Source organism: Suricata suricatta, chromosome 2 (assembly GCF_006229205.1).
Source record: "Suricata suricatta isolate VVHF042 chromosome 2, meerkat_22Aug2017_6uvM2_HiC, whole genome shotgun sequence".
Lineage (NCBI taxonomy): Eukaryota > Metazoa > Chordata > Mammalia > Carnivora > Herpestidae > Suricata > Suricata suricatta.
In genome coordinates, this window is record NC_043701.1 from 133,161,684 (window position 1) to 133,188,939 (window position 27,256).

The following is a 27,256-nucleotide window of genomic DNA, read 5'->3' on the forward strand; positions in this document are numbered from 1 at the left end:
CGCTCCCTGGCAGGTGACAGGGTGCCGGCACCTTCCTGCAGCATCCCAGGCCGAAGAGCTCGGCCATCCAAAGGCAGCAACTTGGCGGCAGCAAACTATTCTTGGCTCCAGCCTGCTCGCTGCTGCTAATTTCATGCCCCTGTGATCCAGGTGACGCTTTGCTGCCTCGAGCTGCACCCCCCCTAGGCCCGAATCGCTTTTTCTCGCCCCGCAGGAGCCAGCTGCCTCTGCCGCCTGCGCTTGAGGTGGGGGCCGCCCAAAGCCGCCTCGGAGCCGCCGGGCGGCTGGGCATCGAGTCAGTCTGCTGCAGCTCGTGACTAATTTGCTGCACTTATTTCAAAGTGCCCAAATCGCATTCAGGGGAGAAGCGGCATAACCAGGGCCTGCCAGAGATAAACAGGCTCATTTCGGGGCCTCCCTGCCCGAAGAAACCTCTTTACCTGGACTCGGAGCCCAGAATTAAATTCTTCCAGAAGAGACGCTTAGCACGGAGCCTCTCAGCGTGGCAGAGGAGGGGAAATGTTCCCCGTCGTAAAACGGGCCTCACATCTGGCCGCTGGCTCCGGTGGGTTTTTCGATCATATTTGAAGAGAGCCTCTCCCCTTCCCTGGTGTTCGCAAACTGGGCCAGAGTGGAACAGACGAAAATGAATTTTTTGCTCTCCATCACAAGGCAATCGAGTGCCCCACACCCAGGCCACAGCAGCTCCCCGCACCTCCTTGGCACCCCCAGGCCAGGCTCTGTGCCCAGTCTGGATTTTGAGCCCCACCTCCACTCCCGGGAGTCTGCGCAGCCAGAAGAGAAGCTGAAAGCCAGCCCGGCTCTCCCCAGCTATGATGTCCTTTGTACCGTGGTCTGTGCTTAGCAGTGGACCGTGGCCATCCATTCCGGTGGCTGACGGAAGGCAGGGCTCGTCTCTGAAAATGTCTCCTTTTCACTCCAGTCAGAACCACAGCCCTGTGGAAATGTCCCGGGGAATGCACTGTGGGGGTTCAAGGAGAAAAGAGTGAACCCCAGAGGGGAGAGGAATTAAGCCCTGTCATTTGCAGGCTTAGGCGGGTCACCCATGTTTAAGAGCTTGGGCAGAGAGACAGTGCCTCCCTGATGGGCATCAGCTTCCCCGAGCTGGCCCCTGCTCCCTGCTGGAAAGACGCATGGACTGCCTGTGCAGGCCACTGGGGCATCCCGGTGACATGCCTTAATCCCCGGGACAATGTTTGGGCTTGTGCGTCTGTGAGGCAGGCTGCCCCAGCCAGAGTGGCTAGCTCTCCCCCGACCCCACCCCTGCCCTGCCTGCACCCAAATGTCTGCCACCAGTGCTCGCCATGTAGGCGCCTCTCTGCAGTTCATCCCTTCGGTTGGCCTCAGGCTTCTTGTCTATAAACCAGAAAGAAGCACATCAACTCCACCGTGCTCTTACAGGCTGCGTTAAGAGCAAAGGGCCTGGGGTCAGTGCAAGCCATGTGTGAGCGCTTTTGATCACTTGCAATTACGTGGTACTCCAAGGGGGCGTCTGTGTCCCCACTTGGGTCACCTGACCGGTGCCGAGGATGCCTTTTGGTGTCACTACTGCCAGCGCAGAGCCCCTTCTGAGCCCCAGGTTATTGCAGCGTGCGGGGAGACAGTTGAGGGCAGGCAGCTTAGGTTAGATACACAAGGAGCAGTTCCCATTGGATTGGTGAAGTCAGAACGGTGGCTGATGGGACCAGTCTCTCCCATGAGCACCCTAAAAAGGGGGGCGGGGGCGGTGCCTGGCTACATTCCTGCCTCTCCCAGTATGTGTGGATTGAAAGGTTTTATTTCAGCTCAGCAAATTCCTATCAACACCCAGGAAGGCCTCAGGGAGTCTGTTCCAACAAAGGGACTTTGTAGGTGGCAAGGAAGGGCCCCTCCAGGCCTTTGCACATGCCGTTCCCACCTCTTGGAGTGCCCTCTCTCTCTCCACCAGCAACCGCCCCCCCCCCCCACCAGCATCTGTCTGGCAGACTTCCCCTAGTCTTCCAGGCTGCAGTCTGAGAGGGCCTCCCACCCCCTGCTTCTGTCCTCCCACCATCCTTGTGCCCACTGGGCTCGAGCTGAGGCATTGTGCCAGGCCACCTGCTCCCAGAGGGCATCAGGCACCCTGTCTTTTCTCTTTTATATACCAAGCCACTGGCACAGTGCACAATGCAGGGCACACAAGGGTGGCTCTATCTTCAGTAAACAAGGGAAAGGGTTGCTGATCTGATAACAGTGGCCACAGGGCCAGGCTGAAGGCGTGGGATTTGCCTCTGGGTCTCCTGACGGCCTGGAGAGGCCTTGTCTTCCCATCATGGCCTGCCCTGCTGCACGCCCCCCATCTTCCGGCCCTGCCTTCTTGCTGAATCATGTATTCTTCTACCTGCCGTAACATGAGCCCTAGACCGACCTCCCTAGGACTTGGGTTTTCCGTGGACTGTATAAACAGCGCTGCCATGGGGCGCCTGGGTGGCTCAGTGAGTTAAGCATTGGACTTCGGCTCAGGTCATGATCGTGGGTTCGAGCCCCACGTCGGGCTCTGTGCTGACAGCTCAGAGCCTAGAGCCTGCCTCAGATTCTGTGTCTCCCTCTCTCTGCCCCTCCCCCACTTACACTTTATCTCTCTCTCAAAAATAAGCATTTAACAAAACAAAACAAAACAAAAACAAGGCTGCCTTGTTGCACAACTGTCAAGAGCTTCAGGACTGGTGGTCTCCTCATTTCTCCACTCCTACATGGCTGGAGCTGGCCTTTGGGGTCTTTGGGTTCATCACGTCCATGGTCCTGTTCATCAGTCATGTTGTGGGGCACCCAGGGTGGTAAATAACAGAGCCTTTTGAGGGAGTGCTTAGGAATCGGGCCCAAGAGCAGGGGAACTACGGCATGAGTCATCCCCAAACATTGTGCTGCATGAGATCGCACTTTGGGATGGAGATGACAGGTTGCTTTGGACGGGGCAGGCCTGTGACCAATGTATTTGAACCAAAATTCTAATGTTTTTGCGTTTCCTGGAGTAAAATGGGAGAAGGTGGCCCCGGCATCCCTTGGAAGCCAACGAGATGAACCCGGGAGGGAAAAGCCAGCTGACAAGTCTGCAAAGGGTGTCCTCGGGGATGGAAGGTAGAGCCTTCACCATGAGAGGCTTCTTAGAAAGGAGCCGTCCGTGTGAATAGCATCTCAGGGCGTGCAGCCCTAGGGAAGGAAGAGGGAGGGAAAAGGGAAGTGAGGCAGAGGTGGGAGGGAGCAAACACAGGCTGCAGCATGACCCAGCTGGCCGCGGCTTTGCGACAGAATGCAGCGGGCGGCTCAGGCACCCAGCGTGAATCCAGAGAAGCCACATGTGGCCACCGCATTTTTGAACAGTTGTTTGGGGGAGAAGAAAGTCCAGAAGTTTATCTCTTGTCTCCTTTCCATTTTCTGCCTCTCGTTGGTCACACACTGCGCTGTGGGGCTTTGCCTTCCTCCACTTCAGAGTGTCACCTCACCCTTCTCATAGTCACCCAGGGAGCAAGAGCCTCCAGGATGCAGCCAGCCCGGCCTATGCATGGACACAGGGGTCTCTCCCAAGCAGCTGGCTCCTTCTCTGGGGTAGCAGTGGCAGTGGCTTTATGACTGTGAGACCAGGTAGCAAGGCAAATGTCCTGAGGGCCAGACAAGGTGAGCAGATCTGGGTGGCCATAAAGGAAGTCCTGTTTCTTGCACGCCACTTGCAGAAACAATCCTAATTTCAGCAAAGGGCTTGGCAAGGACGTTAGTAGGAATAACCTTTGTCTCCCTCATGCTTAGACATATTAGTCTTCATGTCTAGCAAGATCATGGTCAGCTGTCCCTGTTTCCATTGAGAAACTGAATTTAAACTACAAGAAGGCAGCCATATTCAGGAAAACTCCGGGCTGTAGGACCTCAGCTATCCAAAGCCCTCTTTAAAAAGGAATCGATTGCTGCGTAACGAAATATAACAAACTTTAGGGGCTTAAAATAACACACTTATTATCTCATGGTGTCTGTGGGCCAGGAGTCTGGGCACAGCCTGACTCAGCACCTCGGCTCTGGGTCTTGCACGACCATAATCAGGGGGGTCGCCAGGGCTGTGGTCTCAGTGGAGGCTGGGCTGGAGAAGGATCACTTCCAGGCTCACCTGGATTGTTGGCAGAATGCAATTCCTTGCCGTTGAGGGATGAGAGCTTCAGTTTCTTGCTGGGTGTTGGCTAGAAACCTCTCGGAGCAACTAGGGGTCACCTGCAGTCCTTGCCACATGCGGTTCCCCACTTGTGTCCTCTGAGCCATCAAAGGAGAAAAGAAAGAGTCCGGCAAGACAAGTGCTGCCATCTGATATGACGTAACCCCATACACGTGACCATATATATCAGCCTTTTGGTCCTTTGGTTAGAAGCGAGCCACAGGTCCCACCCACACTTAGCAGAGGGGATCACATGCAAGGGTGTGAACACAGGAGGCTGGGACCATGGGGACCATCGTGAGAGTCTGCCTACCACACCTCATTTTGCTAAAACCCTAATAGGCAAAAGCAGCAAGTAACCTCCGCCCCCATGTTTATACTAAGAATTAAGTTGTTTGTTTGTTTGTTTGTTTGTTTGTTTAAATAGCTCCCTGGGGTGTGCTGAGTCAACCTGCATAGCCATCTGCAGTCCCCAATCTGTCCCGGTAGAACAATGGCCCAGGGTCAAGTCCATTCTGCCCCTTCCTTCTGTGTGCTCTTTGTGAAGCAGAGAACATGGGCTCTGTCGACAGAAAGGGAGTCACAGCCTTCCTAGTCGTCAATATTTAAAACCCTTTCCAACATTATGAGGGCAATTTTCATTTTAAGTATCAACAAGCCAGAACATTCAATTACCTAGAAAATCCCCTTCCTAAAATGTTCTGGGGACCTGGGCTTGCTTGAAACAACAAAGAAAGAGACTCCGCATCCCATGTGATGGTCATTTGTGGACTTGTCATCTGTGGACTTGCTGTGGAGTGAGCAGCCACTGAATGAGGGGAGTCTCGTGGGGGGCTCGGTGCCCCTCCCCCCCCCCACCTGCAGCGTCCCTTCCTCGGACCTTTCTCCATGGTGCCCGCCTGCTGCCTGCCTGGCCTCACGTAGGCTCAGCCACTGTGTCCAGACATAATTGACTGAGTGCCTCGGACCAGTCCAGGCCCTACTGAGCCCATCAGGGCAGGAACAATGAGGTAGCACCTCAAAGGAGGAAGGCTATTTCTAAGGCTCATGGTTGATGGACCGCACTAGCTGTGATTATCATTTTAATTACAAGGCCACCACAACCTTATATTCAGGGTGCAGATTTCAAAGACCACAAAGCACTCTGCAGGCTTGAAAAGGGACCGTGGAACAATCCGTTTCAGACCAGAAGGAGCTCATTATGATATCTTTCTTGGCCGCCATGCTGCAGTCAGCAGATCTGACCCTCTGTTTCAAGGTTTGACTCCGATCCCACCTCTCTGGGACCTTTCCCCAAACCCGTACTGGTTCCCATTCTCTCGCTCGTGATCCGCCTTCCTGGTCCCACTCCCCCTGCCCTGCCAGAGCCCCTTATAGAACTCACTGCTCCTACCTCTGATTTGGAAGAAAAACAAAACCCCACAATCCTGACATCTCTTCCAGTGGTGTTCCCAGATGAAAATACCTTCACACTCTATCTTACCCTCCCAATGGGATGCTTCGTTCTTAACGGGCCTGAAGCACGTCTCACTCTCGGTAGTGATCCCTGTAGTCACCACACTTCTCTGCACATTGGCAAGTTTTTTGCACACATTGTCCTTTGTGCTTGGCACATTTGTAACTCAAAATATTTCCTCAGTGAAGTCCAATCTGGTGAGCTTTCCAGAGTAGGATACGCACAGCTTCCTTTTTATTTTGTAGAGTAAACAATATACTTCATATAAAGCCCTTGCATTTGGCACACAGCAAATGCTTAATATGTGTCATCTGTTACCACGGCTTAGAACCCATGATCGTTACCAACCTGGGGTTCATGGTGGGACATACAATGACCAAAGCCAAAATACATAAGGCTTTTCTGATTTTTTTTTAAAGACAGGTGTATTGAGAGATAATGGATACACAGTAAAGTCTGCTCTGACGAGTGGACAGTTTTCTGAGTTTTGAAAAACACATACAGTTGGGGTACCTGGGTGACTCGGTCAGTTAAGTGTCCAACTTGGGATCTCAGCTCAGGTCATGGTCTCACAGTTTGTGAGTTCAAGTCCCATGTCGGGCTCTGTGCTAACAGCGCAGAACCTGGTTGGAGTTCTCTCTCCCTCTATCTCTGCCCCTACCCCATTCATGCTCACTCGCTCTCTCTCTCTCAAAATAAATAAATAAACAAAAAAACACACACAGTTGCCCTACAGCATTTGTAATCAGGATTTCTTCGTCGTGTAGTCTCATGTACACTTCTAGAATAACCCAGAACTACTTCCAGAAAAATGCCCTGTGTCCTCATCTTGGCCAGTCGAGGAGCCATTTTCCAAAATGGCTTTGACCTTGGGTTGCAGCTCTATTGAAGGAGAAAGTCCAGAGTTGGAACAAAGTTTCCCTGTGGGGATCAGGTTTGGTATCTCTCTCTCTCTTTTTTGTTAATTAGCTTTTAAAATGTTTATTTATTTTGAGAGAGAGAGAGAGTGAGAGAGCATGCTTAGCGGGGAGCCCGATGCAGGGCTCAGTCCCACTACTGTAAGATCATGACCCAAACCTAAGTCAGGAGTCCAGTGCTTAACTGACTGAGCCACCCAGCGCCCCAGGACTGGTGTATTTCTAAGAAGCCTCACTTGGTTGCAGGAACATGAGAATGTGGCTGGGTCATAACACCCGTTTGGGTAACTGAAATTTGGCAGTTGGCAAAGAAGGCTGGTGGTGCAGTCTTTCTGTGTACACATGCTTACAGTTGAATCCTGTCCCCATTGCCTCCCCTGTGGATGGGACACATAGAATAGGTGGAAGCGTGGGCTGCAGAGCATTGGGGACCTGAGGGCAGGAACAATGACTCATCCTGACTGTCCCCAGCACATAGCACGGCTCATGTTGGTGTCTGTTATGTGACCAAGTGGTCTTAGGGCAGCCTCCTCACTTCTATGTTTGCAGAACTACTTTGAGAGCTACCTGACCGTTGCCTCCACCGTGGCCTCCGTGCTGTGCCTCATGGCGAACTTCCTGCTGGTCAACAGGTAGGCCACTTTTTTTTCTCTCCCAGCCCCTGACCTTCACCTCCGTCCATTTCCACTTGCCTTTCATTCATAGTGGCTGCTTCTCTGCCGGCCTCAAGGGCAGCCGCCTAAGTAGGAGGCAGGCAGCCCAGACTCCTGAAGATGGGGAAGTCAGATCAGTGACCTGCCATCATGATGCCCTGTCAGGACTTTCACTTCCCAGCCACACGCTCTGACACTGTGTCAGCAGCCAGCAGGAAGCATGTGGGGCCGCAGGTCTTCCTCCTTTCCCTCTCCTGGGAGCCTGTCAACAGGTACCAGGGCCCCAGACTTAGCAACCAAAGGATGGCATATAGGTGGGTGGGCAGGCCCAGGGAGCAAGGGAAGCTAGTTTTCCAAGCATTTCTAAAAGCAGTGGGGAGTGAAGAGGCTGGCACCCCACAAACCTGGCTCTCGCTCTGCGGGTCACCGGCTCATGTGTTGACAACTCACAGAGGGTCAGTGGGGAACATCTGACTCCGTGTTAGGGTGGGGGATGGGGAGAGAGCTGGAGGAAGGACTGATTCAGGGGGTAGCCAGGCAAGTTAGCATGGCCCTTAGACTCCACTGGGGGACTGTTGCCATCCACTCTCATTTAGGTTCACAAGAGCAACAGCCTGAGCTGCGCTGCCTGCATTGCCCCTAAGCTGCCACCAGAAAACAGGGCTTCTCTGGGCACAGCCCCTTGAAATCTTAGATCACTGATGGCAAGTCAGGTTTATTCAACTCAGCTACATTTGTCGTGACTGCCTGGCTCTCTGGTTGAACAGAACCCTGAGGCAGGTCTGACCGCAGGGCGTATGCTGTGATTGATTGGTGATGTCTGCTCTGAGCATAGGAAGAGAAGGGCAGCACCTGTGCCTTATGTGTGCTAAGCCTGAACAGACCGGTCTTTCCAAACATATGCTATGGGGCTAGTCCGGTTACCTGTCATTGCACTAAAATGACGCCAAAGCATCAAGGTTTAAGACAGTAATTAGTATCGTTCGGGATCTGGGAGTCATCAAGCTCAGTCGGCAGCTCTGGCTTTGCATCTTTCATGTGGTTTCGGACAGTTGGGCCAGAGCTGCTGGGCCTTTGCAGGCACCTGTCTTCTTCTCCTCTCCTCCCCCCTCCCCTCCCTGTGGTCTCTTGCAAGTTGGCCTCAGGTAGTCGAACTTTTCATGTGGCTAAAGAGCAGGTTCTCCAAGAGAGCGAGGCAGAGGTTACACAGCTTCAGCAGCCTCATCTCTGCAGCCACATGGTGTCACCGATGCCGTCCTTGGGTGGTCAAGGCACCATCCATTTTAAAACCAAGGTGCAGGCTGCAAGAGCAAGAAGCCTGAGGGCTTTGCAGCCCCAGCCGTAAACCAGCTGACCCTTGACCTGCCTCCTTGTGCCTCCCCCTGGTGCACAGGGCTACCCTCAGTGTCCTCAAAGGTAGGGTCCAGCCTCCAGAGGACTCCCCCCAGAAGGAGGCAGAGGAATGGAGCTCAGAGCAGGTGTACCCTCGGCATTGCCAGCCCTGGGAGGGAAGAGCTGCGTCCTTGGCTCTTGACTGTGTGTCCCTTGACTCACAGGAGGGACAGCAGGAAGAAAGGAAGGAGACTCAGAGAGGAGGATGACGAAGAGGGGGTGACAGCTGTGGTGGAGAACCCCTTCGTCCCTCAAGACCCCCTTCTTTCCAGGACTCTCATGATCCCCTCTGTCACTCTCCTGGCTGGCCCCAGGGACCCGGGTTTGACCAGCAGGGACATCCTAGGCTCATACAATTGATAGATCTGGAATCATTGTTTGAACTATAACAAGGGGGTGACACCTGGTGACACCCAGCAACCTGGGAGGGAGGCCATGACATTAGGCATTTTTCAGGCAGAAGTCAGGGTCTTGTTCCCAAGACCACAGGACCAGTAAGAGATGGCCCAAGCTGGCATCGAACCTGGCAGCGCCTCCTCTGTGGTCATGAGGTCTAGCAGGCCAGAAGCCAGCCTGGGACAAGGGTCAGCAATGGTGACAGGGGTAAGCAATGACAGGGATCTAGGAGAGTCATTTCTTTCTTTTCTTTTCTTTTTTTTTTTTTACCAACAGATATTTCTTTTTATTTTATTTTATTTTATTTATTCTTTTAAAATAGTCTATTGTCAAATTGGTTTCCATACAACACCCAGTGCTCTTCCCCACAAGTGCCCTCCTCCATCACCACCACCTCTTTTCCCCCCTCCCCCATTCAACCCTCAGTTCATTTTCTGTATTCAATAGTCTCTCAAATTTTGCATCCCTCTCTCTCCCCAACTCTCTCTCCCTCTTCTCCTCCCCCTGGTCCTCCATTAGGTTTCTCCTGTTCTAGGAGAGTCATTTCTAATAAGAGGCGTTAGAACTTTTTTTAATAATGTTTATTCAACTTTGAGACACAGACAGAGTGTGAGTGGGGGAGAGGCAGAGGGAGAGAGGGAGGCACAGAATCAGAAGCAAGCTTTAGGCTCTGAGCTGTAAGCACAGAGCCTGACATGCGGCTCGAACCCACAAACTGTGAGATCATGACCTGAGCCAAAGTCAGACGATTAACTGACTGAGCCACCCAGGCTCCCCAGAAGTTAGCACTTCTGAGCAATCATACCACTTAGAGCACTATCTCCTTTTAAATTTTGTATTTATTGATTTCTTTTAAGAGAGTACAAGGTGGGAAGGGCAGAGAGAGAGAGCGGGGAACAGAAGTTCTGAAGCCGGCTCTGACAGCACAGAGCCCAATGAGGGGCTCAAACTCATGAACTGTGAGATCATGACCTGAGCCGCAGTCAGATGCTCAACTGACTGAGCGGCCCAGGTGCCCTTAGCCTTATTTCCTTTAATCCTTGCACCAGCCTGAGAGCCGGAAACTTGTTACCTTGTTTTACAAATGAGAAGCAGGTTCACAGAGGTCACATGGCCATTAGCAGGGTGGAGCCAGATAGGAACTGGGACCCTTCTCGCCCCACACCTGTCCCACCTGCCACCCCTACACCACTTGCCCCCTAGTTTGCCGCCCCTCCCTACAGCCAGATCTGCCCCGCAGACCCTTCCAGGGAGGGTCTCCACCCTGGCATCAGGCAGCTGGAAGGAAGGAGGTGGTGAAGAAGGTCTAGGTCTGTCTGTGGTGGGGACAGTGGACTTCCCAGGTGGCCACCCTCCCGAGGTCAGGCAGAGAGCTGGCTCTGAAAGCTTAGCATTACAGAAGGCCCAACCCACCCCAGGACCGGCCCTTGCCCTCCCCTGCCTCCAAGAGAGGGTCAAGGGCACTGTGGGGAATGCTTGCAGGCCTCCGTCTGTTTTTGGGGTGTGGGAAGATGGTTTGGGGCTAAGCTGTTTTTTATTTAATGTGCGAGATTGAAATGTCTCCTTTTTTCCCCTCCTGGAGAACCCTGGCTTTCTCTGACTGGCTCATCCATAATCTCCAAGTGTTTTATTATGTTAAATCTGCAGCATCATAAATACTTATGAGGAGGATTTACATTTGAGAGACTTATGAAGAAATCAGTCCCCTGGGGTCCTGAGCCCTCATGAGCAGGGGAGGTGGGGAGCTGGCAGCCCTCTCAAAGAATCTCATGTTAACATGACCTGCCCCAGGGGCCCGGGGCTGAAGCAGTCATCTTGCCTGGCCCCCGTCCCAGAGCAGGACCACCGACGCCAGACACATTTGCCCAGACTTTCCCGACAGTCCCACCTGCATAGCTGTCCCTTGGGACATGCTGCTGGCTGAGGTGGAGGAAGCAGGGTGAAGCCTGTTAGTGCAGGTGGGGTGGGTTTCCCGCCTCATGTTTCATAAGGCTGGATGGGCATTGAAAATAGGCCCAGGCAAGATCCCTGAGGTCCCGGGAGCCCAGGGAGGGGGCTCAGGAGGAGAACGGGTCCCTGTGGCAGGTAATTTACAGGCCAGGAGGAAGCCGGTGCTGGTGAGGGGCCTGCAGAGAAGAGCAGGGGACTGCATCACTCTTGTGCTGAATTTGGCATTTACCTCCCTGTCTCCCACTCTTCACTCGGCTGCCTGCCCTGGGGGTGCTGGGGGAGAAGTCCCCCAGCTCTTTCCAAAGCCACCTTCCTGTTGGGGCAACTAATTACTTGGCTGTGACAAGCCCCAGAGGCCCCTGTGGTGCCATCAGCATTCCTGGGGTGGACTTCATCTTCACTGGGCTCAGGAGGAGGTGGTTGGAGGCAGAGGGGCTCAAGAAGCAGAGAGCCACTGGGCGTCAGTGACCCCCTGCACTGCCAGGAGCCCTGGCCTGTCTGTGCGTCCAGCAGAGCCTCACCAGTGCCTCTTTGGCCCTGTGCCCGCCCCGCGCAGATGGGAGAACAAGACGGGTCACTGTCCTCCTCATGTCTTCCAGGCTGTCCTGGGCCTTCTGGCCCCAAGGATCTGTTAAAGCTTTTTGGCATTGGCCTCCAGCCTCTCTCTCCACTCGATTTCCTTAATATTTATAACTGTAAACTGGAACATTATCTTGACCCAGGCTGTGTGCCCTTGCTAGCTCTTATCTTTGGGGCGTTGGGGCAGCTCCAGATGCTGGGAAAGGGTGGGGGGCACTGTGACAAGGCCAGATGTGTAGAACTACCCTGAGCATCTGAGATAAGGCCTGACCACCAGCCTCTGGGGCACCTGGTGTGCACTTACACTATACTCTGTGCCCCCAGGGAGCTGCCCGCCAGCTCCCGCCCAGAGTGAGGCCCCTGCAGACCCTGGGAAGGTGCTTCTTGGTGTCTGGTTCCCCAGAAGCAGCCCCTGGAACAGGGATTTAAGTGAGAGCAGTTTACTTGGGAAGTGAAGATAGGAGAGTGGAGAAGGGGGTAGAAGGGGCAGGCTGCTAACAAAGGATGCCTGGTGGCATCCTATCAAACCGGCTCCCAGAGAGTGACCCAGCTTGACCTGAGGACTCTGAGAGCTGGTGTGGAACACACCCCAGAGTGGGAGGGAGCTGGGGTCCTGATCCTCCCACTTCCCCATCATTGGTTGAAAGGGGCTCTTAGGGGGTGCTAATTACCTGTCACTTGCAGCCTGCTTCCTAGTAGAGGGGGGCCGCATGAGTGGAGTTTCTGACTGTGTTGCTCCCCAGTTAGAAACGCTGAGGTGCCTCTTGGTGCCCATTGGCACTCTCGGTAATAAACAGTGGACACAAAAGGGTCTTCTCATTCTTTACCTGGAAAATTAAAGTCAGGTCTGCCTCCACACATTGTCGAATCTAGGGATTGCATATGTTCCCAGGGCTCACCTTCTCTTGCACCGTGCCTGGGCCCTGTGTGTGTGTCTGCTTCAGCCTGGCTTCATCCCAAATATGGTCTCTCTCCATGCAGCCGGCCAGGACGCCAGCCGCCCACAGCACAGTCAAGGCAGAGACTGAACTTCTCTCCACCTCTCAGTCCTGGGGAGGACTGACTGGTCCTGCCTGGCTCACACGCTAATCCCTAACCCAGTGCAGTGGCCGGTGGCATGTCATCGGGTGGCCAGTCACCCTAGACCTAGTCATCATGTGTCCCTCATTTGTGGCTGGGTCAGTGTGGACAATATGGTGGGCTACCTCTCCAGAACAACTTGGCCCAGAAGGAAGAGTGTTCTCTGGGTAAGGGATGCTGGCAGGCAAAGCCTGTACTCCAACTCTATACCCTACTCCAGGGATCAAGTCTTGGCACTTATCAGGTGGATAAGGCCTTCCAGGATAAGGCTGCACTTCTCTCCAGCATCTGCGGCCAGAGGCCACTTCAGTTCTCTGAAAATGCCATGCTCTCTCTCTCACACAAGATGTGTGTGCTCACATCCTGACACACCTTACACTCCAGCTTATGTATCCCCAAAACAGTGTGTGACACCCAGGGTGGGTTTTGTGCCACTCAGACGTGCCCAGGATGCCCTGGGGCCCTCCCAACGGAGCCCTGTGCTCACCAAAACAAATCCCTTGTCTGTCCTGTGTCTGGGTCACACAGTAGTTGCCCGACACACATCTGTGGAATGAGCACACCAGGGAGAATGTGTGTTCGCGGGCTGCCCTGGGCCGAGGCTCAGCACACCCGGGTTCTCATCCTCGCTCCCCATGGGCTCACGCTGTGACCTTGAACTGCCTGTTCATTTCCTCGGGCTCCCCTCTGCCCAGTACAAAGCAGAGGCGGCACCTGCTCTCCCTCTAGTGAGGATCAGGAAAAACTCAAGTTAGCCTGGGGCCACAAAAGCACTTTGAAAAATCCTTGCTTCTCATGCTCATCGTTTCTCACCAATTTATGTACATATATATGTTTTCTTTTACCTTTCAAGTCTTTTTTTTTATTAAAAAAAAAAAACCTGTGCATAACAAATCTGGCTGTTCTCCCAGCCCCCACCCACTGGTTAAGCAGGAAAATTAACCAAACATCCAATCTGGCTTAAAGCTTAGTCTAATCTGATGATTTAAACAGCCCCTTTAGATGATACTCTCCCTGGAATAAAAATGCAGCCCCTTTAGATGAAACTCTCCGTGGAATAAAAATGTGCAGTTTCTCAGAGAGCCAGCCTTCTCTGCTTCTCCCTTCAGGGCAGCGTCTGGGCAGGTGGGGGCTGGGAGGAGCGTGTGGTTCCCATCGCAGGAGCATATGGTTTCCGCACCAGCCTGGGGTCAGCTGCCGCCCATGACCGCCGAGACCATCCCAGGAGAATCCTTCAGTTCTGGACCACCCACATTTCCTTCCTTCCAGGGATGTGGTGGAGTGTCATTCTGAGAGCACAGACTAGAGCCAGACCTCCTGGGGTCGCAGCCCGTGACCTTGAGCCAGTTCTTCAGCATCTCTGACCTCAGTTTCCTTCCCTGGCTGTGCAGGATGGGAAAGAGGGCCCGTCTGATCTGGCTGTGATTCAGCAAGTCAGCATGTAGAAAACATTTCAAAGAGTACTTAGCACAAATTAAGCACCATCTGGGTGATTGCTATAGGACGATGATGACTTTCTGCCCTTCTCCCTCCTCCTCCCGCTGCTCAGTTGTGGGAGAAGGAAGCCCAGAGGGTGGGTGCTTCATGGAAACATTAGACAAAGCCAGTGGGAGCTCAGCCCTGTGGTGGGGGAGCAGGGGCTCACCTCAAGAGCCCCCATGTCCTGTCCTTGAACCTCACAGCAAGTTGAAAGGAAGCAATATCCACCAAGCATTTTCCCTGAGCTGATATTGCCCCTCGCCCTCTGCGGAGCCTCATAACCACCCCATTCAGGGGGATCCATTCTCCTCCCTGATATGCAGATGCAAAAGCCAAACCAGAGCAGTTGAGTTACTGGCCCAAGGCCACACAGCTATCCATCCAGAAAGGTGGGACTCAGGCCCAGGCCGCCAGGCTGCAGAATGGGCCGCCCCAGCCACTGAGCTCACCTGCTTCCCTTAAGAACCTTCGCCAGCCCTGGCCTGGCATGGGAGGCCCCGAGGGGATCCCTAACTACTTCTGGCATTCCCCAATCCAGGGTTCCGATCCACATCCGTGTGCTGGCCTCACTGGCCATCATGCTGGCAATCTTCTTGGTGATGACCGCGCTAGTGAAGGTGGACACCTCCTCGTGGACCTTTGGCTTCTTTGCTGTCACCATTGTCTGCATGGCCATCCTCAGCGGCGCCTCCACCATCTTCAATAGCAGTGTCTTTGGCATGACTGGCTCCTTCCCCATGAGGAATTCCCAGGCGCTGATATCAGGTGAGGGCAGGGCTCTGGGCAGCCGACCAGGTGGGTCCCCTGGGGCTCATGTGGAAGAGCCAGAGGGGAGCATGCGGTGGCCCTTCCAGAAAAGGAAACAAGTGTTAGCTGTGTTTCCACTGTCTATTATTGGGTAACAAAGCACCCCCAAACTTAGTGGCTTCAAACACTAATGGTCATTTCTTTAGCCCACAGATCTATGATCTGGGCAGGAGTAGGCGGGGACAGGTCTCCTCTGATCCGCACGGCATCAGTCGATACCCACAGGGCTTGAGGACCCACTCCGAGAAACTCAGCCAGGCCTGGGGCTGGGGTCGGGCCTCCTTTCTGGCAGGAACTCACGAAGGCTGCATGGGCTTCCGAGGCCATTTAGGGCCACGTATACCCGAGCCACAAGCCATCTGGATTTGAGGGGAGAGGACACAGACCCACATGTGTCAGTGCGAGAACATGAAAACCATCCTATGAGGAGAGCAGGTGGGAGGGAAGCCGGCTGCAGCCAATTTTGGCAAAAATGTGTGCCTACCGAACATCTCTCCTGAGATTGCATCCCTTTCTTCCCTTCCTCCTCATCCATGCGCCTTCTGCTGCCTCCCTTCTTTCCTCTTCCTTCCTCTTCACTTCTCCCCCCTTTCCTCCTTTCTCATTTTATAGAAGACCTATGTGCCAGGGATGCAAAGATGAACATGATCCAGCCTCTCAGGAGCTGATAGCCTGCCTGGCAAATAAACACCTCCATTTCCTTGAACTTTGGCATCCTTTGAGGACGCAGATGCGTGACTCGGGCCAACCCTTTGGCTGAACTTTGATGCTGATCCTAAGCCTGTTGTCCAGGCCTAAGCTCCCTTGCTCAGATGTCCCCAACAAGATAAAAAGGAGGTGTGTCAGTAAGAATCTGTGCTTTTGCAGAAGACCAGCCCTTAGTGAAGGACCAGGGGCTTAGCGGCTCTGTTCCGCGTCTGGGCACGTCCCTGTTGTGTGAAGGAGTGTTGTAAGCATTTGCCCAGCTGAGAATTTCAGAGTCTGCTCTGTGTCGTTAATTAATAATGCCAGGCTGTATGTGGCAGAGATGACAAATACCTGGGCAAGCATGTGTCCCTTCCCCATGCCACACCAGTGCCAGACATCCGCCTCTTTCCTCCTCAACCTCTGAGCCCTTCTCAGCTCACCCACTCAAGGTGTTCATGTCACCAGATCAGAGTTCAGATGTGAGCTCAAGTCTGTTTGCCATTTTTTGACACAAGATTAGGTTTCTGCTCTATCCCGGGAAATCCTCGGGTCTACGGTAAACTAAAGGGGACCCATTGCTAAGTTGTTTTTTTTTTTTAATGTTTGTTTATTTTTGAGAGAGAGAGAGAACACAAGCAAAGGTGGGGCAGAGAGAAAGGGAGCCAGGGACTGAAGCAGGCTCCAGGCTTCAAGCTGTCAGCACAGAGCCCTATACAGGGCTCGAACTTAAGAGCCATGAGATCGTGACCTGAGCCAAAGTCAGATGGCACCCAGGCATCCCTATTGCTAAGCTTCTTGAATATGATCAAGGCCCCCCAGCAGTGCTTCAAGAAGGACATGTCGAGCCTGAGGGAAATGGCCCTGAGCACTGGATTTAATCTCTTCTGTCATCAGAGTCTCCCAGAGGAGCCCTTGTCCCCTATCTCCCTCCATCCTGCAAGGGGCCTTTCAGGTACACCTGGCCACCTGTGAATCTTCTGGAAAAGGGGATTCTCCTATGAATTTTTTCAGAAAGTTCATTTTTTAAAAAGTGGAGAATTCTGGTACACAGCCTTCAGTATCAATTCCCCTGGGCACTAACCCGTGTCATCACTCTGGAGCGCCCCCATCAGGTGCCCCTCACCCTGGAAAATCGGGGGTGGCCCCGTCTCCCCAAGACCCCACCACCACTCCACCCTCCCCCCGTCATTTTTGGTCCGGAGGAGCCCATCTGTGAATTCCATGTGTGTGTCGGCATCTGAGGAAGAATTCATTTGTTTTGTACTGGTGTGTTTTTAAGCCCCTCATTTGCATGTATTTCCATAACTGATGAGATAAAAGTAGGGAGTCATGACAGATGAGCTCCCAGAGGCCTGGTTTGTTGATGATGATAATATTGTAAATTCCCTACAAGTTGGGGAGAGAGAGGGAAATCAATAGGCAGTGGTGTTAAGATCTCTTCCTTGGGGCAGCCGGGAAGTGTCTTACTAAAGTTTAGCTCCAGTTCTTACAAAACACCCAGGTGGGGATTACAGCTTCTCGGAAGTTGGCACCCTCTTGGCAAGGGGTTTACCCCGTCTTTGCTGCTTTGATGTAGGAAGGACAGAAATAGCCAAATGCTTAATTGGGAATCTGAGAGGATTTACACGGCACGTGTCTGGGCCAGCCACCGTTCCGAACACTATGTGTAATAACCCTTTTTATCTTCGTGACAGCCCCTTGAGGTGGGTATGACTAACATCCCCATTTTACAGATGACGAAATGGAGGCACAGAGAGGTCCCCGGACTTACTGCAGGCCACCCAGCCAGAAGTGGTAGAACCGGTGTTGGACTCAGATGTTCTGGCTCTGGAGTCTGTGCCCTTCATCACGGTGTTAACTTTCATTTCTTGGCCATCCTTTCAAATCCCAGCGTCTGGCCCACCTGGGGTTGGAAAGCTCACGCTGAGGTTAGGGACGAAGGCTCGTCCATCAGGGCAACAGGCTGTTCCCTCTAGAGCTACAGAGGTGTCAGGCAGAGTGTGGGCGAGGCCCCAAACTGTCCCTCTCCACGCCTGCTCTGTGCAGTGGAAGGCAGAAAAGTGCCACCTGGTCAGAGCTGTGTGACAATGGCAGTGCCGCCCACGTTCACACCGACCAGCTTGCTGTTTGCTTTTGGCGGTCAGCACCTTCTTGCCTCCTTGAGAATCCACATCCCGTCCTCTGTTGTGGGCAGGCTCACTCGTTGAGCCAGGCTGTGCCACACAGCCACCAGCCAATCAACAGGGGCAGAGAGGGGCAGATGCACGCAGATCATGCCCAACACGTATAACCTCTGGACCTTGACCAGACAGCTTGACTCCCCATGGTCGTGTGGTTGCAACAGAAAAGTAAGGGACATCCCCTGCCTCCCAGAAGTGACTGCATGACTGTGGCAAAGAAGGGGACTGGCACTTGTTGAAAGCCCGCTCGGGATTGGGCCCTTTCCAGACATCATCTCACTGAGTCCTCAGAGCAGCTCTGCAAGGCAGGTGTGGTTACCCCCATTTTACAGATAAGCAAACTGTGGCTCCACGGAGTCATGTGAGCCCCCAAGTCATGAGCAAGCAGCAGGGTCAAGGGTCAGGTGTACATCTGTTTGGCTCTGGGACCCACGGGTCCACTAAGATGTGCTGCCTCTTGGTAGCAGTGAATGGTGGTGGCATGTGGTCACATGTGTCAAGGCCCTGGGCAGGAGAGGGCATTCCGGGTAGTCAGACGGTTGCATGCACGTGAGTGAATGTAAGTGTGTGTGTGTAAGAGTGTGATAGCATAGGAATGTGTTTGCGTGTGAGAGTATATGTGCGGGAGTGTGATCGTGTGTGTATGTGTGTGGGCACGCACACAGCTGCAATGGGATACGAGGTCAGTTCCATGAGCTCACGGTGGATGGCGGGAGTGGCACGGGAGATCTGGGACGTTGACGAGGTCTCCCTGGATGGGATAGTGCCACTCAGCAGCAGGAGGCCCTGTGCTAGGACATTCCCCGAGCCCCCTTCCCCATCTGGTGGGTGGGTGGTTTGGGCCGAGGGCCCAGGAGAGGAGCTCTCTGAGATGTCCCACCTCTGAAACTAAAACTTCTGACCCCACTAGAAGGGCAGAAAAGACTGATGGAGGGTCGAAGGTCAGAGGTGAAACTTTGGAGGGCGCTGGCCTCTTCAGACCAAGGGAACCTGGGTCGGGGGACCTGACATCTCACATGGTCTTTGGGTCACTGCTCAAGCCGCCCAGCCGCTGGGAGTGGCAGCCAGCTCTCTGGCAGGGCGACTTTTTATCTTGGCTCCATTAAGGCCGAGCAGGGCTCAGGGCCCGGGAGTGTGCACCCACCCCGACCCTCTCGTGCTCTCTGCAGGAGGAGCCATGGGTGGCACCATCAGTGCCGTGGCCCTGCTGGTGGACCTGGCGGCGGCCAGCGACGTGACAGACAGCGCACTGGCCTTCTTCCTGACGGCAGACGTCTTCCTCGGGCTCTGCGTGGGGCTCTACATGCTGCTGCCGCGGCTGGAGTACGCCAGGTGAGGCTGCCCTCCACGCCGGCGGCCGCCAGCGGTGGCGGCTCCTTTTCTCTTACCGCCGCCTCCCCAGGGTAGAAATCGTGTGCGTTTGGTTCAGAGCCGCCCCCGGAGCCTGGAGCTACCCTGGCTCCTAGCTGTTGCTCCATGAATGGGCTGGGCCAGTGGATGCAGGCGGCTTTGTGCTGCGCTGCCTTCCCGCGCAGCTGGACAGCGACTCCAGGCAATGACAATGATAATGACACAGAGCAGCTCTGTGGGCACCCATGCGGCCTCTGCCTTGTGCTCGGCCAGGCCTGATGGGCCAGCTCTCATCCGGGGCTCACGCACCTCTCCCACCTGTCCCTCATAGGGGTGGCACTACGGTTTATCACGACCGTCCCCAATTTCGTACACAAGACACCCGGCTCCGAGAGGCTGAATTTCCTGCCCGTGTCCCGCAGCCGGTCAGCAGCAGAATCCGGACATAAACCTGACGCCAAACCTGCGTTTGATCCACGGTCTTCCCGGGCCTCCCTCCACCCTGAGGGACCTCTTGCCTTGCTTGGGTCCTTCTCATGCTTACTCTCTTTCCCTCTTTTTCTTTTCCTTTTTTTTTTTTTTTAAAGCCCCAACTTTACTTACTTACTTACTTATTTAAGAGAAAGAGAAAGCATACACACAAGCAAGGGAAAGGGGAGAGAGAGAGAGAGAGAGAGAGAGAATCACAAGCAGGCTCCACAGTCAGTGCAGAGCCTGATGCAGGGCTCAAACCCACAACCTTGGGATCATGACCTGAGCCCAAATCAAGAGTCGGATGCTCAACCAGCTGAGCCACCCGGGTGCCTCTCCTTTTTCTTTCTTGCTTCCTGCTGCTCTTTGAAAAAGAACCCTTAACTTTTTCTCAGATTTTATGCTTTTCAAGGCATTTTCAGGTCTATTAGCTTATTTGATGCAGGAGAGGCAGAAATTGTTTTCCCCATTCTCTAGGTGAAGGAACTGAGGCAGAGAAGGCCAGGGGAGCTGCCTCTGGCCCCACAGCTTGGGAACTGGCACCCACTTTGTGGGGTGGCACTGAGCTAAACGGTTAACATGTGTGTTTCTTTTGTTCATTCGTTATGTGTGACAACTGTGTGCAGCTGTTACTGCCCTCCCCCATTTTATAGATGAGTCAACTGAGGCTTTGGCAAGTTAACAGACATGCCTGCATTGCTTGCCTGGTGAGTCCCAGGCTGGCATTTGAACCCAGATTTGTTTCCACATCTGTGCCCTCTGCACCACATCAGGTTGCATTCCCAGCTTGTGACTGCGAGGGTCTTTCATCACCACTCCTTCCTTTTGTCCCCCTGAGAAAGTCTCCTCGGTAACCCCTGGGGCCCTCCGCATTCACCAGAGCCTGCCAAGGCACGTGGTGCTTTCTCCAGTTAGAGGACAGTATCACTTCAGGGCTCAGTGGCTCATACTCTGTGTCCCAGGTGACTTCGGACCCTTGAGCATGCCCACCTCCTCTGCAGCGCCTTCAGGGACTTCATCAAAAATTGCCCTTGTGATCCCTGAGGTCTGGCCAGCTCGCTGCCTCCAACACAGTGCCTGACACCCCGTTGCTACTGATTGATTTGTTTTCAAGTCCTGGGATGGACGGAAGGCAGGAGCCTCCCAGCACCCCTGCTGTTTCCCTGGGTCTGTTTCCAGGGCGGTGGCCGATCTCCCGTTTGCCCAGGATGGAAAGGGTTCCCATGACGAGGGGCTTTCCGTACTAAAACTAGGACGGTCTCAGCAAATAGCAAAACCAGGACAGTTGGTCATCCTCATTTCCAGTCTCGCGTGGGCAGGCCAAAACCCTTGCCAGCTGAGCCCGTGAGACAGGGAACACCCAAGGGCTACGCCGTCCCTTGGAAACTTCTCTTTCTTTGCTGGCTAAACCTTTGGTCAAGACTTTTGGGTTTACAGAAATTCATCTGAGGACGAGCTTTGGAGAGAGCTGTGCTCCTGGAGATGCTCAGACTAAATCGTAGTTAAAAGGGAGCCCATGGGTGCTGTCCCCAGGAAAAACAGAGCCGCAGGGCAGTGTGGGAGACTGCTGGCTGGGGGCAGGAGACAGAGCTGAAAGAACTTAATGAGGAAGAGCTTGGACCAGAGGAACTTGGTGCGGAGCTTCCCCAGAGCTGACTGACGGCTGGGACTTGCTGCTGACTAGAGGGGAAGTAAGAAAACTCTCCCTGAATACCGGTTGTGAAACAAGACAGAGTTCAAGGCTGCAGTGCAGGGCTCAGCGGCACATGGAAATGTGACTCGGAGGAACTGTCCCACCAACTCGCTTATCTGTGGGCACTTAGCATGGGTGGCCCTGCAGGAGGCTCAGAAGCTCGTGGCTGCTGCCCTCCTCCATCTAACGGAGGAGGAACCTGAGCCCAGAGAGGGGAGTACATGGCCTAAGGTCACACGGGGAGACAGAAGTAGGGCTGAAACCAGAGCTAGCTGTCACCAAGCTACCATTCTCCCAGCCCCATACCAAGCCTTCTGTTTGAGGTGTGATGATGCACTCAGCCTATGTCTCCTGGCTTTCAGACACTGGAGGCCCAGAGAGGTTGAGTGACTCAGGCAAGGTCACACAGCAAGGCAGCAAGGCCAGGTGACCCAAGCCTTCTCTACTCTGGTCAGAGGAACAGAAATTGAAAATACTGATAATATTCAGTGTTGAGGATACGGGCGGGAGGAGGCGGGGGGAAGACATCTTTATAGGCTTATTAGTTACAATTGTGTTTTGAAGGGTTACTCTGCCCGTGGAGATTTAGCTGGAAACAGGCAAACATGGTCCTTGCCCCAGGGTCCTTCTATTGAAGGAGCCAGATGATAAACCAGTAAACCCACCCAATGATTAGAAACTGTGGTCAGTTTTCTTTTTAAGAAACAGATGATCGTGTAGCAATTAAAGGGGCAGGTTACTATCCGTAGGGTGGGTGAGTGGGACAGAGCAGAGATAAATTGTTCCTACCTGTTGGGAGAGCAATATCCTGATATCTATCAAAATGTTAAAGGTACAAACCTTTTGATCCACAAGTTCCTCTTCTAGAAATCTGCTCTACTGAAATACTAACTTACACATGTAAGGATGTATGTATAGGATTATTCATTGCAGCAGTGTTTGCAGTAGAGAGAAATTGGAGCTAACATAAATGTCCATCAGTCGGGAAGCGGTGAAATTGTATGTCTACACAATGAGGTATTTTGAGCTGCACAACGGAGAGGCATCGAGTCACGTGTCTCCATGTTAAAGACTAGCCACAAGATCTTGTTCTTGACGCAATTAGGTGGATGCATTTATGTATCACAGATAGGTGTGTATTCAGGCAGTTATAGAATGTATTTATATGCATGACTTACATAATTTATTTAGGAATTGTCCTGTTGCAGAAAGTTTTGCAATGTGTATAGTTTGATCCCACTTTTGCTTAAAGGAAATGGAACTAGGAAGGGGGCACCTGGGTGGCTGAGTCAGTTAAGCATCTGACTTCAGCTCAGGTGGTGAGCCTGCTTCAGATTCTGTGTCTCCCCTTCTCTCTGCCCCTCCCACACTCACACTCTGTCTCTCTGTCAAAAATAAATAAACATTTAAAAAAAACCCTAGATGGAGCTAGGAGCTAGGTGTTGGGGGGTGGGGGGAGGGTGTTTGCACACCGTGGAGCAACAGGCACCAGGTTTTAGCCATCAGTGCCTCAGACCAGAGGTGGGGGTTCTCATTCTACTCTGTCGTTTTTCTTCTGCGTTATTTGGGTTCATTGCATCAGTGTGTGTTTTTTTATTTAAAAAATTTATAAATTTTTTTAATGTTTCTTTATTTTGAGAGAGAGAGAGAGAAAGCATGAGCAAGGGAGGGACAGAGAGAGGGGGAGACACAGAGTCTGAAGCAGCTCCAGGCCCTGAGCTGTCAGAGAGCGTGGGGCTTGAACTCACGAACCCCAAGCTTGTGACCTGAGCTGAAGTCAGACGCTCCACTGACTGAGCCAGCCAGGGCCCCTAAAAATTTATATATTAAAATGCTATTTTATCACCACTTCTCCACAGCAAAACAAAAACAATGGGTCACCAGGTGGTGATCAGGAATGCTTTCCTCTGTCCCTGCTTGTGGCATGGTCACCAGCCTCTTGGGCAGGCCAGGGACTGTGCAGGCCTCCCTCTGGCCACCCCAAAATACATATGTCATCGGAGGGTGTCCCAAGGCTGCCGGCCATCCGGGCCTTAGGCTTTATCCACCAGGCCTGTAGGCCTTGCCCCTGGAAATCCCACGACCCTGCTCTCTGGGGCCCTCTGACCACGAGCCCTCTCCCCCTGCAGGTTCTACCTGAGGCCTGTCTGGCCGTCTCACATGGTTTCCGGTGAAGAGCAGCGGCCCCAGGACTCGCCCAGCGCCCCTGCGGCAGCCCCTGGATCCAGCGAGTCCTCAATACCCCCGCTCCGCCCCATCCTGAAGAAGACAGCCAGCCTGGGCTTCTGTATCATCTACCTCTTCTTCATCACCAGCCTCATCTTCCCCGCCATCTCCACCAACATTGAGTCCGTGGACAAGGGCTCAGGCTCGCTGTGGACCACCAAGTTCTTCGTCCCCCTCACCATCTTCCTCCTGTTTAACTTTGCTGACTTGTGTGGCCGGCAGGGCACGGCCTGGATTCAGGTGCCAGGGCCCAGAAGTAAGGTGCTGCCCGGGCTGGTGCTCCTCCGGACGTGCCTCCTCCCCTTCTTCGTGTTCTGCAACTACCAGCCCCGCACCCACCTGCGCACAGTGGCCTTCCGGTCTGACCTCTACCCGGTGCTCTTCACCTCCCTGCTGGGGCTCAGCAACGGCTACCTCAGCACTCTGGCTCTCATGTACGGGCCCAAGATCGTGCCCAGGGAGCTGGCCGAGGCCACAGGGGTGGTGATGTCCTTTTACATGTGCTTGGGCTTAGTACTCGGCTCAGCCTGCTCTGCCCTGCTCGTGCACCTCATCTAGAAGCGGGTGATGGCAAGAACCTCGGTGCCGTGTGACCCTTGGGAGCCTCGGGGAGGTGGGGAGCAGCCCAGCGGGCTGGGGCAGTGCGCAGCATGGGGCCGCGACTGGGCCGGGGGCAGGGCAGAGGACACTCAGGCCTCGCCTCCCCTCTGGGAGCCGGCAGCTGTGCCGGACGCACATCCAGACACTTTAAAGAACTCTCCTGAAACCTTTGGATAAGAACCAAAAGACAGCAAATGGGGCACAGTTGCAGTAGTTACACGGTAGCACAGCGAATGTGCCCAGGTGCCCATAGCTGCCCGTTTGTTACATTCCATCCTGTTTCATAGCCTCTTCTGAATTTTGTTGTCAGTGTTGAGTCTGAGCTGTTACCAAGGCCAGTGGCAAAACCGGACCACAGGCTCTTTGCCTCTCCCAGACTTTCTCCCTCCAGTGGACAGCAAGATGTGACAATTCCCAGTCCTCCCTATCGGGGGGGGGGTTCCCTGGAATGGCCAGTTCTAAGCCCAAGACCCAAGGCTGTGCAGACCCCTGCTTTCTGTGGGTGAGAGAGCATACACCAACCAGACGGGGGACACCGGCCTTCCAGGAAACCTTCATTCCCCAAACTTGGGCTCCAGAAGCCATCCCTGTATCAGGCCTGCATCCTCAAACAAGGATCCTTAAAGTGGTCTCTGGCTTGTGTCAGGGCAGGGTCTTTTAAATGTCCATGTTTGCAACATGTCAAGGCTATCGGTTCAAGGGCATAATGAATCCCTGGATATTTAATGAAAGTCTAATTGGTGGCTGTATTAATCAGGGTCTTGTCAGGAGTCGGCTACTCAAATCAGATGATGTGAGGGTATTTGAAGAGTGGGTGGGTGTAGGAATCCTAAGGGGTTGTGTTTTACCTCCCAGATGTAAGGGCTGGGGATCAAGGGGCGTGCCCAGCCCACCGTGACCCACAGGAGGTATAACTCTCTTGGTTCGTCTCTCCCTCTCCTCTCCTTGAAGCCCCAGTGGACTGAACCACAGCCGTGGGGCAGGCAGAGAGGTAGAGCCTGGGCTGGAAGTGCAGAAGGTGTCCCAAGTAGGGATCCCAGCCTCTCTCGCGTTCATAGATTTACTTATTATTCACATCGTACAGCTCTGAAGCTTTGCCCAGCAGTACTAGGTGCTGGCTTTGTCCTGGTTTGTTCCCGGATAGCTATGTATTTTGAAGCTGTTGTTTCAAAAGGTGACCCTCAGCTCGTGCGGCCCCCACTGGATCTTCGGACACGAGTCGTAACTTGCAATTTACATTTCTTCCAATTCCTTGAAGGCTGCTGCAGGGCTGTTCCTTGGGGGAGCAGGCTGGCTTGGGAATCAGAGAAAAAGGAACTAGACCAGATCAGGAGTTCTTTCTGAAGAGAGTCATGCAGAGAGAACAGAGCTTGCACCCCAAGAAGCAGCGACCCCGGGAACCATAAGTCAGCCCACTCCTTCTCCGAAGGACTTGGGCACCCTGGTGTCCTGCAGACAGCCGGCTGGCCAGGGCAGCAGCCGGTAATCCACACAGTGGAGAATGAAAATAGACACCCTTGAAAGGTTTGCCGAAACTTGATATCTTGAAAAAATAACGTTTTTAACTAAAAATAAATTCTCCTGTCTCCCCGTCCCTTGCAGAAGCTCGAGATCTCTCTCTCTCCCCCTTGGTTTTTTCACCGATTTTAATGCTGGTGGTCATTTGGGGCAGTGGTCTGGGTGGTGACTTATCACAACCTCAGGTGTTTTACAGATGGGTGGCATGTCTGTTTTTAAGTAGATCAGCCATCTCTGAGCTTGGAGATGGGGACCCCCTGGGAGCAAATGAGTAGTGGGGGCCTCACGTGCTCAACTGAAGGGAGTTAGTTTTCAGAAGCCAAAGAGGTGTCCCTGTTAGGGAGGCGATGGGAAGTGAGTGTGGAGTGCAGGGGCAAGAGAGTGGCCGACTGCGAGGGTGCAGCCCTGGGAGGCCCGGGGGACATGCCAGCTTCCCAGGGGGGAGGAGGTGTCAGCTGTTAGGCTGGTGAGAATTATCCAGACTTTGGCTCGCTGTTCCTTGTTGCCCACCTTAGTGGGCATTTCACAAAGGATCCTTCCTTCCCGGGCAGGGAGGAAGGAAAGTGAGAATAATGCCTCTGCAGAAGGGCAGACGGTGATGTTTGGGCCCCATTGTCCCCAGTCACTGTACTATCTCTTGGGGCTAGTCTCATGTGACCCCAGCAGGCTCGTGGAACTACTTCACATGCTTTGGGGGAGTGAGCAAAACTTGCTAAAGGGAAGGGGATTTTTCAGTATGATGTTGGGGGAGTCCCCAAGAGGCTGGCTTTGCCTAATAGTCTCTGATTTAATCCCCCCGTGCCAGTTTTCAGTGCATGCGCATCTTCACTCTCCTTTTATTCCATGAAGAAAGCCAGAGGCAGCTAAATTAGCCGACTCTTCATCTAGTGGTGTCAGGTGCTTCTAAGAACATGCAAGAGGGAATATTATTAGCAAACACTCTTCATTCTGCTGCCTTTGGCTCAGTGCTCCCTAGAGAAGATTTGGGGCCCCCTAATCAGCTTGGATGTGATATGAGAGGAGGTCACTGCAAGGCCCCGGCTTCTGAGACCCTGTAATGCTTTTATAGAGAACTCCAGGTAGAAGGGAGGCCAGAAGTCAGTTGCGAGATTTTACTCCAGCAGGCTAATTTGCAGCCCAGGGTTACCTATCTGTTTTCTGTCATCACTTTCCTAGTGGCAGCATTGTCAGGGTCTGGACCCAAGTCACTGCTGTCTTCCACCCGTGGCCAAGGCAGGCCTGCTTCCTAGTTCAGCTTTGACCCTGGCAGGATCCCAGAAGGAATTTCGGTCCCACAGCAGGTGGAGGCTGGGAGTGGCAGTTGGCCACAGACCCAGGGCCACCTCATCTCCAGCTGCCCAAAACCCTGGCCCAGTGCTGTCCTAGGTCAGGCGCATCACCCCAATTACTTTCCCATCTGCAGATGAACACCATGAGGCTCAGAAAGGTTAAGTAATTTATCCAAGGCCACCCAGCTATTAAGTGGCCTAGACAAGAAGCAAACGTAGGTCTTCCTAAACTCAGGTCCTCGCCTGCCCTGCTCTCTTGCTCCCCTGCTTGAACTTTGATTTTCTCCTTGGTTCTGGATATCTGTGTCCCCTCTTCCTCACTCCATGGCCTGGTGGGAGTGTCATGCCAAGTAGAT

General features: G+C 53.5%; 1 protein-coding gene across 1 annotated transcript in view; it reads left to right on the forward strand.

Annotated features, from left to right (window-relative positions):
* The window catches only part of SLC29A3 (solute carrier family 29 member 3), a 46,061-nt gene extending 20,367 nt beyond the window's left edge, over positions 1-25,694 (forward strand). The window contains exons 3-6 of the mRNA XM_029919774.1: positions 7,100-7,182; positions 14,618-14,844; positions 18,923-19,085; positions 23,397-25,694. Coding sequence (XP_029775634.1) covers positions 7,100-7,182; positions 14,618-14,844; positions 18,923-19,085; positions 23,397-24,051 — 1,128 coding nt within the window. The 3' untranslated portion in view covers positions 24,052-25,694. The remainder of the gene's footprint in view (positions 1-7,099; positions 7,183-14,617; positions 14,845-18,922; positions 19,086-23,396) is intronic.
* Positions 25,695-27,256: the final 1,562 nt, after the last annotated feature.